We start from the raw sequence: 12,616 nt of genomic DNA, 5'->3' as shown, positions 1-12,616 counted from the left end.
CAAGCGTGTACCACTCCAGGCTGGACTGGTTGGCGGGGTGGGGGTGGGGCAGCACTGTCTGCAGCTATCCTCTTAGACACAGAATCCAAAGACCTAAAAGGACTTCCATCCAACACACAAACACACAAGGACAGCCCCTCCCCCATCATCAGGACAACCAGCTGAAATGATTGGCCCTATCCAGTCTGACTCACTGGGGAGACGAGAGGAAGACACTCATTCAAGATAGATCCAAGATGGAGCAGCTTATCTAACAGAGGAACTCTGCCGGCCAAGTAAACAGAACTGTTTCATTGCTCCCCTGGACTCCTTGGATGTGTGACACCTAATAAGTTCTTGTTTTTGTTTTTCCTGCCAGGCATAGTGGTGCATATCTGTATTCCCAGCTAGGTGAGGAAGGAAGAGCCTAAGTTCAAGGCCAACCTGCGCAGCTTAACAAGACCCTGTCTCAAAATAAAAAGGGGGCAGAGATGTAGCTCAGTGAGCTCTTACCTAGCAGGTGCAAGGTCATGAGTTCAGTCCCCAGTATTGAAAAAGGAAATATCAGATAGAGACAGACAGACAGGATAGATAGATAGATAGATAGATAGATAGATAGATAGATAGATAGATAAGTGATAGATAATGGATTGGAACTTCCTGGCCTTCCAAGTTCATAGCCAAGCCATCTATATTTCTTTGGTCAGTCTTGTCTCTTAGATTGGGAACTCCTTTGCGGTAAGGATTATTCTTTCTTTATCCCTTATCCCCAGGACCCACTAGCCCAGGTGTATAACAAATGCCAAACAAGAGACTGAATGATTCGGATGAGGGTAAGTTGCACCTTGATAATAACTCACCAGCCAAGCAACAAATGTGCCCCTTCCAGAAAGAACAGCTTGAACTGGAGTTAGAGGGAGCAGGTGGGTCTGGCAGGAGAAGCAAGAGAAGAAATAGTGGTTCAAGATAAAGCCCAGATGAGCAGGCTGATGAAATCCACACCCATTCATGTTCCATTTGCCTCACTCCATTTATCTGGGTCCCACCGTGACAGCGGCTCAATGGCTCCGACTTTGCAAGCCACAGATTTTGCTTCACTTTTCATATAGACATTGTTTTGCCTGGCTGGCCTGCCTTGGGTCAGCTAACAGTAAGATGCTCTTGTATGGCCTGTTCGCCCAGTCAGTCCTTTGTCATTTTTTCCCCTCTCCTGGAATCCTGGAAAGGATTCCTAACAATGGGTAATCACAATGCCAGCCTTTTTTCTTGTCAATATAATGCATCCCTTTAAAATCACTAAAGGATTGATAACGTGGTCAACTTATAACCCCCAGCTGAACTGATTAAGTGTGATGCTGGGTGTGGGAGGCCCACCTGGTGACTGTTGCCAGCTGCATAAGAGGCAGAACTGGAGAAGCAGAGGAAAGGCGGTTGGGAGCTGAGAGAGGCTGTTGGGGGCTGGTGGAAGCTGTAAGGAGCTGTTGGTTGTTTTGGAGGAGCTTGTCATGCTGGCTTTCCTGATGAACATGGCTGTTTTCATCCTCCGAGGAGCTCGGAGCCTTGTTGTCCCTGAGAATGGCTTTGGTTCACTTTGGGGGAGCTCTGGTCCTCACTCTGAGCATCACTTCCTGGCTCCAGAGGGGAAGATGGTGCCCTGCCAGTTTCCTGGAGAGGCTTGCTGCGTTGGCTTTCCTGATGGGAACTTGGCCATCTTGATCACTGGAGTTGCTCAGGACCTCACTGTTGCTGAGGATGGCTTTGGTACCTTTCTGGGGAGCTCTGGTTCTTCTGAGCATCACTTCCTGGCTCCAGTGCAGATACCTCAGCCTGCTAGCACAGATCCATCATCCCGCTGGCACAGACTTCCTAGATTCCACCACTGATCTTTGGGCCTTCCCAGAGCAGATCCGTTAAACAGGTCTGCATGAGACATTGCCTTGTGCTCTGGGCCTCCAGTTGTATTGGTGGGAGGCATTGTTATGAGCTCTAGGTCTTCAGCTGGAGTCATGCAGGACATTTTCGTGGGATCCCGGCCCTCAGCTGGATTTCCTGTACTCTTTTGTATATCGTTCTTTGGGTGACTATTATAAATAATCATATAAAATATGTGTCCTGTATTACATTGTCACCTTGCAAGCAAGCCTCAAACCAACACAGTCACATCCATAGAATTCCCAAGCTAAAAGGAAGAGTGGGTACTAGCTCTGCGTCCCAGGTAAGAAAATGTGGGTCAGAGAGCTGAGCTGGTTGAAGAGTTAAAACTAGAACCTTGAGCCCCCGGCGCACAGGCCCGAGGCCCTTTACTTCTGGGGCCCACCAGCATCTGTAGCCACACACACACACACACACACACACACACACACACACACCTCCTTGGAACTCTCAAGGCTCGTCGCTGTCTGCATTTTCTGTGTAACAAAGGGCCTCTCTGGACAGCTCCACTCCTCTACTTAGGTGGGGAGAAACGGGCAGACATTTTCACAGGCTAATTTCCCTTGGATTGGCCTGTGTATTTCTAAAAATTCTCCAACATGGTGGCTTGTGGCTGGGGGTGAAATGGGGAAGGGGACTTCTCCGAAAAAAAGACTCCACACGGTGTTCTGGGGTCTGGAGAAGCAAGCGCGCGCACACCGGGGCGCAGCGGGGCGATCTCAGACCCCCCGCCTGGGGCCCACTTGTAGGTCCCCTCCGGAGCTGCCAGGGACCCCAGGGGGTGCCTTTCCAGGGCCCCGCCCGAGCGGCCCTGATTGGCTGCAGCCCCGCAGGTCGCCTCCCCCGTCCGGCCCGGCGCCCGCTTCAGGTCTTCGCAGCGCAGTGCGCGGGAGCCGCGCGGGCAGCACGGCGGCGGCTGGGACCGCTGAGCACCTGCGGGGCTGAGAGGCACGGGGCGCGGCGTCGAGCCCCGCCGGGAGCCGACAGCGACGCCGACGGCGACTCCGCCATGCCCGGCGCGCAGGAGCAGGGCGGCCCGGAGCGGCCGGGCGCGCGCGGGCAGCGGCTGACCGTGGTGTGGAGGAACGTGGTCCTCATGGGCCTGCTGCACGCGGGGGCCGTGTACGCCCTGGTGCTCGTGCCCAGGGCGCAGCCTCTCACCCTGCTCTGGGGTAAGTCAGCCGGGCCGGGCGGGGCTGTCTGTCGGGTGCTGTTAACTTCTGAGTGATGAACACGTTTGAGGGCGCAAGGGGGACAGCGGGGTGCGGGTGCAGCCCCTGCGGGTCCCCAGGTTCGGTCGACCGCTTTCCGTGCCTCGGTCTTCTGGGTGGCCACGGGCCTGGGCTGAGCTAGGGACAGTACAGGGAGTTTGGCGCCGGAGGAGGTGGGCGTGAGAGGCAGGGATGGGATGCCCCCTTGCTCCACCGGGCCCCAGAAGTTTCTTGGTTGTGACTACAGCGCCTTGCTCCACCGCCAAGCCCGACGTGGCTGTCGGAGGTCTCTCTGGGCCCTTCTCCCTGTGGGGTGCGGCTCTGAGTGCACCTGTAGCTGTCTTGCCACCCTCCCTCCTTGCACCCCCACATGCAGGGGAGGGATTCCGAGAGCCGCCTTGTCCCTCCAGCAAGACCCCTGGGTGCATCTCTGAGCCACCTCGCAGCCCTTCCACACCTAGAACTGGTTTGGCTTCTGTCACTGCAGTGGCAGTGGCCAAGCAGGAGGCACAGACATAGATACGTCGGGCTGAGCATTTGAAGAGGAGTCCAAGAAGCCTTTCCAGCTCCAGTTCCGACGGCCCCGGGGAACCAGGGCAGGAAAAACAACCTGCTTTTGTTTCCAGAGGGGACGAGGCAGGAGGACGGTAAAAAGACCTCTTTCTGCAAGACAGCTTCCTGGCAGAGCTCCAGGCGCAGATGCCTCTGTAGACAACAGGACTGCTGGGTTCCAACCCCTCCCTCAGAGCCCCGAGTCTGCTTCTGGAAGAACCCCCATCCGGGGTGGGGTGCCTCTCTGGCTCAGAGGAACGTTGTTGAGGGATGTTAAGAGGTCGGCTCTGTCGGACTCTTAGAGCCTTTAAAAGCCCCCCAGACCTCTAGGCCCCTGCTGCAGTCTGCTTTCAGGGCGCTTTCTCATTTGGTGTGTTTTTCACATTGCCACTGATACGCGGTTTTTCAGCACAACATTGTGGTATTCAGCCATTATCTAATGGACACACCCCCACTCTGCCAGCGAGGCCGGGCTGCCCAGAGCCTGCTGGGGCAGGGCTGTGCAGGGGACTTCGGAGCCCGAGGGACTGGCCTTTAATAGCTGCAGCACTTAAGGTCTTACGTGCTGGGAGCCCCACAGGGCTCGCAGGGAGTGGAGCCTGAGATCACTGAGCCCTGGGACTCTGGCATTGGGCCAAGAGCCACCAGGATGAGGTCCCCTCCCAGGTGTGCAATCACGGCTCTCGCCTTTCCCAGGCTTCTTGGTGGAGAAAACAGAATCTTTATTTTGGGAGACCTTAGCTAGAGGACGTGTCCCGTGGTCCCAGATCCTTTAGTCACCTCACAGAAGCCAGCACATTGAGGGGATCTGGTTTCCCCTGAGTGGGTGATGTCGCCAAACCCCACCCCACACCCCTGTATGGGCCACTGCCTTCACCAAGCTTCATCACCTCAGTTCTCTAAATCCATTCCTCCCTGTCTTCAGTGCTTCTCTGAAAGAAAAGGGGAAAGAGTAGACCAAGGATGTTGTAGTTTCAAGTTCTAAAACCGTGACTTAGAAATATCCCAAGCTATGGGTATCAGATGGATATCTTTGGAGGGAAGTAACAAGGGACAAATTCCAGCTAAGATCCTTTGTGACAATGGCTCGGCCTTATTTAGGCAACCAGCAGGAACTGGGGGACTGTTGACCCAGAGTTCTTTTCAGTGAAAGCCCTGATGCTTTGACCCACAGATCTCCCCACTGTGGTGGCCCTTCCGGCCATGTCCTGGGCTGGTTCTCTCTGGCCTTAAGGGTGAGTTCTCCCACTCGCAGACTGCTCATCTATTTAGGGACCTGCAGTTGCTAAGGAAATAGGCACAGTCCACCCATCATTCGCCTTCTTTTATCCCTGGTGGGATTGCCCTGGAAATGAAGAGGTGTTAACCTTGCCACATACCCCTCAAGGGATGCCTTCCTTAGGGGTGCACAATGCCTGGAGTGATTTGTGGGCTGGAAAATGTCATCCATGGGAGTTCCATCAAGTACATCAAGCTGCTGCCTGCCCCAGCTTTTCATGGTTCTCCCTGGAGCCCAAGAAAGTTCTTTTTCCTTCTGACCCTCCCAGGTTGGGAGTGGACATCTGGCAGAAGAGAATGTTCTTAGCGCCCACAGGCATGACTTGTGACTCTCAGGGACAGAAAGTAAACTCCAGCCTGGAAGGAGAATCTCCGCCTGAAGGTGGGGCTCCTGGCCAAAGGGACAGATCAATAGTGCCCTGACTGTCAAGCTGGGTGAGGTGTGGTAGTCAGAATTTCAGGTGGAAGACCTGGGGTAGGTAGAAGTCCTCATGCATCTCTTCCCTGATCATTTCCAGGCATCTGGCTCTTGACTCCCGGAAGTGTCAAGGACTTTTCTGATTTATCCCTAAATGTCAACAGAGTCCCCTACATGTGTCCCACAGTGACATAATTTTTGCTTTCCCTCAAAGGACAACCTCAGTGAGAATACCAGGCTTGGGAAGCAGTCATTTAACCTTCTCCCTTGAGTGGATCAGCCGTGTTTCTGCCCTGGGACACATGTGACCATTGTGAAGCAGGCATGGGATTTTCTGGTACCCTGTGGTACTGGAGCATCTGGACCATACGGAGCAGGTGGCATCCTGTGGCACCGTCACTGGGAAGTGGCAGAGATGAGCAGAGTGTAGCGGGGAGTAAAGTCCATAGCAGCTGGGGTGTGGAGGGCCCTGGTCCCGCAGTCACATTCTGATAATCGCCCAGAGATGAGCCATCAGCTGTCGGGCACTGCAGAGCCTCCATCCACTGCTTGAGATGGTCTTGACGTCACTGTTGGGCTACATTTCTTTTCCATCAAGTCATTCAGGTTATTGAAGAGCCCAGGAAAGCATGGCCATTAGCTTCTATTTGCCTCCAGGTTTTCTAGGGTGAGCAAGGTAAATAAGAAGGGGAATCCCTGCATGCTTGGCAGCTGTGTGGCCTTGGACAAATTAATATCACTGCTCCCAGGTTTGCTCACCTGTCAAATGGGTGTATCAATACTACTCGCTCCTCATGTTGTGAGAATTAAATAAATCATCTCTATAGGTCACAGCGCAGAGCTGGCCCTTGGTTAGTGTTAAATAATGCAGTTGTCATTGTTGGTCCTAATACTGGGTTTTTTTCTAGAGCAGAAGGATGAAAGGCCTTCCAGGAGCACAGTAAACTGACACAGGACTTGGCTTCATTGTTGCATGCATGGAAAAGGTTGCTTTGGCTCTGGAAATAAAGACTTTTTCCCTGAGGAAGAAAGAGAGAAATACAAATCTCTCTGTACATTGTGCATCCTTCTACCCCCATCCCCTTCTCTTTCATTATTTTCCCCTGTTTTCCTCCAGAAGATCACTGTTTCGTAGCTAAGAATCTTTTTGTTCAACCAACAACTTATCTGGTGTTTAGGGTTCCCTTCCTTTCCTTCCCTCCCTCCCTTCTTTCCCTGTGCACTGGTGTAGAGACAGCCAAATTATTTCTCGGAATCTCTTAGGATCTCAGTTTTTGACTTGTTTTTCTCTCTCTTATCCCTTTGAGTCATCATTGAAAAAAACCTTCAGTGCTCAGTTAAACTACTAAAAAAATGGTGCCGTTCCCTTTTAAGCCCTATGATTCCCAGATTGTTGCAACTTCTGCATTTTTAATAAATGGGCAAACCGTGAACGTCACCCAGGCAAGACTGCAGCAAAGCCCAGGCAAATACGGGTGAGCTTTTCTCCTGGCGGAACACTCTCAACAAGTATAAATATAGATGGAGGTTAACATTATTGTTTTTTTCTAAAACCGGTCAAGGTCACTGCAGACTGCACTGCAATTGTGAAATGAGTAATTGCGCTGCAGAGTAGAAACCAGGGCTGCAAACCTGGCATGGTGGATTAGTTTGGCTTCAGACTTTGTAGTTTGTGAGCCTCGGTTCCTCTGAGCTGACAGGAAGCATGCGTTAAACAGCTTGCCATGGAGTAGGCAGTCAGCACCGTCTACTGCTATGACTGCCCAGGGTGGGGTGGTCCTTGAGTATCTTAGTTTCATGTATTGCATGAAATGATCACAGGCACTGGGAGAAGCTGCTGATAGATTTTCAAAAGGGTGACACTGCTGTGATGGGTTATTTAAAAACAAAAGAAAGTGGGCGGCATTTTCCCCACCGAGCATTTGCTTTGACATTCTGCATCCTCTGCCATGCAGTCTACCTGTCCCTCTGTTTTGAGCCAGGCATGGTGGTGCACATCTGCAATCCCAGCACCCTGGGAGACTGAGGCAGGAGGATGGCGAGTTTGAACCCATCCTGGGACAGCGTAGCACCTTAGCAAGACCCTGTCTCAAAATAAAAATCAAAAAGGGGCTGGGGATGTAGCTGAATGCAGAGGCTCTTGGTTCAGCCCCTAGTCCTTGAGTCTCTTATCTAGAAACAAGGGAAACAAAAACAAGGGTATGGGCACTGAAGATAGAGGGTCTGGGTTCAAAGGCCGGACCTTTCAGGTGTAGCCCTGGGTGAATCCCTCCTGCTCTGTTGCCTCTGGGTCTCCAGAGAATACAGCCAGCAGGGCAACTTTAATGAGTGCAACAGCACAGCACCTACAGAGTGCAAGCTCCCCTCTGCGCATCCTCATCCTGGCTTGGCCCTTCCTGTGACACTGCAGCCTGCCAGCCCCAGAGTTAGTAAGGCTTGTTATATAGATTCCTGTGGTGTCTGCCAGCACATCAGGCTCTCACTTTATTTTCATGACCGACTTTTGTTTTTCCCCATGGAAAGGCAGATAAGGGGAGGGTGGAGAGTTTTTCTGCATCTGCTTCTTCTCAATTTCCTTGGTAGTCCTTATGCCAAAGGGGCAGATGTCAGGTGGTACATAATGGTCCGGAGCTGCGGGGAGGCGAGTCACAGCCTCTGCCTGCAAAGCCAACTTGACCTAGCCTGGCAGTGCTCCCATGAGGGTTGAAATAAGCAGTTATTACAGTAGTCCCCCTAGCACAGGGCTTGTGTTCAGTCAGGGAGCCCCGGTATATCTGTCCAGTGGTTAAAATACTGAAATAGCAAGCAGATACTATCTTCCTGGTCCACGCCATCTCCAACTAAAGGGTTAAAGCCTGGCCCAGCTGCCTTGGTTGGTGTCCCAGGAGTTGTCAGGATATTTTAAATATCACCTCTGCATGTGCATCCTCTATGTTATAGAATCCATATCATCTTCAGCTTCTTCTCCTTTCACAGTTCTAATCCAGTGAAAATTGGGTGTGCGTGTGTGTGCGCGTGTGTATGTGCCAATCATCCCAACATAAATCCATATCCCACATCACGTAAGGAAAGGTATCAGCCCTGATCGTAATTCGAGAGCTTTAGGTGCCACATTTGACCCAAGAGGAACTCCTTTTGTGATAGAAGCAATGTGTGTCTAAAGGGTGAATTTCTACTCATTTATAAGTACCTTTGGATAAGATCTCCTCCTCTGAATGAGTTGATACTAATTTTGTCATCAGAAAAAAATAACATGTAAAATAACATGTAAAAATAAAATTGGAAAGTTATTTCCTTGTGGTGCTGGTAGTTGGGGGACAGGAGGGGATGAGGGCAACTTCAGGTGGCCGTCGGACACAAGTCATGTCCTTGTAAGTTGTAAATGGCGTCCAGGCCCAGGCTCAGTGTCCGGCAAACCGTCCCTAAGGCTTGGTACAGGTGATTTTTTTTTAATGATAGAAAATTTCAAACATGCACAAAAGTAAAGAGAATAGAGTCTGAAACCCTCCACATCCCCATTCACTTGGGGATGTTTTTTCTTTGACCTTTTCTTCCTTGCTACATAATCTGGGACTAGAACAGCTGTGAGAATCATACAGGGAACTCCCACCTACTGTCAACCTGTTTCCATCCATTTACACTTTGCCCAATTAGCTTTATCCTTTTTCCTTTCTCTCTGTATAGACTTTAGTGCATCTATATTGCTTTGCTTGAACCAGTTGGAAGTAAGTGTGAGACACTGCCTTTTTATCTAAATACAAAGTGCACTGGAAAAATACAGTGAATTTAAATTTTTAAATTCGTGCCATAATCCCAGCACCTGAGGGGCTGAGGCAGAAGGATCATTGCAAGTTCGAGACCAGCCTGGGCTGCAAAGTGAGCTTAAGGCCAGCTTGAACTGCATAGTGAAACCCTGTCTCAAAAAGACAGAAAAAAAAGATTCATACCCTAAATCATTCTCAAAATACTCTTCCCTCATTTGACTCTCTGACCGCATTGTTCTTGCCACTCTCTGAAGCTCTTCTGAAGTTCTTTAATGTTGTTAGTTGCCCTGTCCTGGTCACCTCAGTGAAGTCACACGGTGCCAGACCTGGTGAATAAGGAGGGTGAGGACACACCGTAACGTTTGACAGCCTGCCTCTCCGCTGGGTGGCACTCAGCAACAGCATTCACCCTAGTTTTGATCATGCTTAGCAAAGACACAAAACAGGACTTCCAGAACTGCTTCAGAAAAGGGCAAGAACAATAGGATGTGTGTTCAAAGTGAGGGGGAGGATTTTGAAGGGCATTAATGGAAACATAGCACACTTTTTAAAATTTAAACGTTCACCATATACAATATCTAGTCACGCTTTATACTGTAGTGCAGATTTCCTAAGGACAAAAAGATAACCATAGCACATTTATCCAAATGAGGGAATTTGACCTTGATATGACCTAGTTAGTTCAGTGGCTAGTGAAATGTCATCAAGTAGCCTAGTAATGTCCTTTATAGCTATTATTTTCTTTTGGATTAGACTGAAGCAAATTCTAGACAAGCATTCTAGACTTAGGTAAATACCTAAGCATTGCATATTCACTGAGGTGATTCTGGCTCATTGTCCAAGGGAAAAACTTACCAACTTCCCAGTCCCCGGGGAGACAGCTCTGGAAGGCTGCATTCAAAGTGAGAAACTGAGGAGCAGTAACGAGCTGGCACGGGGCTGTGGGCATGGAGCCGTGGGAGTGGCTTGCGAGGGGTGCAGGTTCACGGCTCTGCCCGGACCCCACACTGTGACTCTGAGGTCAAACCAGGAGCTGCGGTTTAGTGGGGCTGCAGGCTCAAAGGTCCACCTTGACATCCTGATTGGGGATGAGGTTCCGGGTTCCCAGGACAAGAACTAGGGGACCCATTCAAGCCCTGGCACGATCCCAGTGACTATTCCAGTTCCTTCTGCCGTTGATGCCTCCCTCGCCCGCTCTGGAAAGGAGACGCACTTTCCAAGTGTTTTTGTTTTTCTTTTTACCAAGTGGTTTTCAAGCCATTCTGGGTGCTTTTAAAATCTTGAGGTGCATTCAGTCTTCCTCAGGGGAACCTGGTGGGATCTTGCCCATTCAGAGATGAGAGTGGGAGGTGATGGAGGGCCTTCCGCACACGGCCAGCCCTGTGTCATGCTGTCCCTGAAAGGCAGAGGGCCAGGCTGGCCTCCTGGGGCAACCAGGTGTGTCTTCAGTCTGTGGGTTGGAGAGCCCTTACTAATGGATTTTAATTGTGTTTATGAAAAAGATAAGGTATTTAAAGGTGCAAAAGGCTTCCGAGGCACTGTATTCCTCACCGAATATACATCTTGGTGTTTTCATTGGTTCTCAGGCTTTGTATTCCTACGGGAGTCCTCCGCTCTGCCTTCATGGAGACAGGCAGGCAGAGGTTTAGATGTTGAATTAGATTCCTTCCTCATACCATCATGGACACGGCCGAGTGTGGGCCAGGGCTGAGAATACACAGGTGAGCAGGCTGTCATCCCCATGCTAAGAAGCCCTGGATCTAGAAGGGGAAATGCTAGGCCAGTCATAACTTATCGTGATGGTGCCAGGACAGGAGTAGGCGTACAGTGCAGGGACGGCTGGAGGAGGAGCATGGTTTGGGTCACCTGTGTGTATGGGGGTGACACTGAGATACCTTTGAAAAGGTCAGTGGAAGTCCCCCAGGCATTAGCAGCAGGGAGAAGGCACTCCAAGTAGGTGTAACTGCACACCTCTCCACCACCACCCTCTTGGGGACAGTAATAGGGATCTAGGTATCTGTCTCTCCCCATGCTCCATGGGGGCTGTAGGGTTTATTTTTTGAGGCCGGGTCTGTGTTACGGTTGATACGTTGTGTCAACTTGGGAAATCTAGAGGTTTGGGTAAATGACTCAGCAGGGAGCCGGGGTGCCTACTTTGTATACATCCTGAGCCTGTGGAAGAGGAGGACACGTGGAGATTATGTGACTGCTACACGCCCCTTGGGTGGGGGTGACCTGTTCATAATATAAGGGAGGACAAGAAGCTTGTTCTCCCCGCTTTTGCTCTTGTTGCTTTGCTATCTTTTGCCTCCATGAATGTTTGCCCTCTGTCATGTGCCACTCTGCCTTGGAACCAGAGGAGTATGGACTGAAACCTCCACAAACTGTGAGCTAAATAAACCTTTCCTTCCTTAATTTCAGTTGTTGGGTATTTTGTCTCAGCAATGACAGAAAAGTAACCAAGACAGTCTGTCTCATTAGGTAGTTCAGGCTGTTCTTGAACTCACTATGTATCTAGGCTGGCCTCAAACTCTAGGTAAGTCCTCTTGCCTCAGCCTCCTGGGAGCTGGATGACAGGTGTGCATCACCATGCCTGACTAACTTTGTGCCTTTCTACCTATAAGATCTGCTGTTGCCATGCCAGAAAATTGGCCTCCAGAGTCATTTCTCACTGCTCCCTTTTTTTTTTTTTTTTTTTGAGACAGGGTCTCACTATGCAGTTCAGGCTGGCCTTGAGTTCACTCTGTAGCCCAGGCTGGTCTCGAATTCACAACGATCCTCCTGCCTCAGCCTTCACTGCTCCTTTTTGCAGTTCATCATTCTCACATCTTATTCCCAGTAGCAAGAGAAGATGCCCTGCAGATAATTCTGGAATTTACAGGTCAGGGCCAGGGGAGCCTTATGTGTAGGCAGGAAGTAAGGAGCCGTCCGGAAGTGACCTTAAGAACTTGGGCTTTACAAAGACCTCAGCTTCCCTTCTGCTGCTGACCCACGGCTTTTGAGCTGAGGTTCTGCTTCTGGGGTTTCCCAAGCCCCCTGCAACAAGGTACAAGGTTTTGTGCCTGTTGGCAGTTTCTTTCCCTCAGATTCTGAGCTGAGCCTGTGGCTTTAAAAGGATTAAGTGCTGCTGGTCTGGAAGAAGCCATGTTAATCATGCCAGCATTTCCCAAGAGGATGAATAGAGGCTGAGTATTCACTTATGTACACCCTCCATTATCTCTTGGAAATCTATAGTCAATATAATTATTTCCATGACTTTTTGGAGCTGAGAATGGAGCCCAGGGCCTCACATATGGTAAGCATAGAACCCATCACTGAGCTACATCCCAGCCCTTTGTGCCTTATTTAGTTGACAGGATAATCCAAGCTCCATAGGATGTGGGATAGGAGCTTTTGGTCTCAGCAGGTCTACCCAGACTCCAAGTGAGGGACCTCCACTGGCAGGGGCAATGCAGGACGCTCAGAGCATCCTTCCTGCCTTC

The 12,616-nt window shown here is 50.5% G+C and overlaps 1 protein-coding gene across 1 annotated transcript in view; it reads left to right on the top strand.

Annotated features, from left to right (window-relative positions):
* Window positions 1-778: 778 nt before the first annotated feature.
* Scd5 (stearoyl-CoA desaturase 5) overlaps window positions 779-12,616 on the top strand; it is a 119,167-nt gene continuing 107,329 nt past the window's right edge. The window contains exons 1-2 of the mRNA XM_005388247.2: window positions 779-812; window positions 2,661-3,083. Coding sequence (XP_005388304.2) covers window positions 779-812; window positions 2,661-3,083 — 457 coding nt within the window. The remainder of the gene's footprint in view (window positions 813-2,660; window positions 3,084-12,616) is intronic.

Source organism: Chinchilla lanigera, unplaced genomic scaffold, assembly GCF_000276665.1.
Source record: "Chinchilla lanigera isolate Chin_1 unplaced genomic scaffold, ChiLan1.0 scaffold00032, whole genome shotgun sequence".
Taxonomy (NCBI): Eukaryota; Metazoa; Chordata; class Mammalia; order Rodentia; family Chinchillidae; genus Chinchilla; species Chinchilla lanigera.
This window is presented reverse-complemented; position numbering and strand designations above follow the sequence as displayed.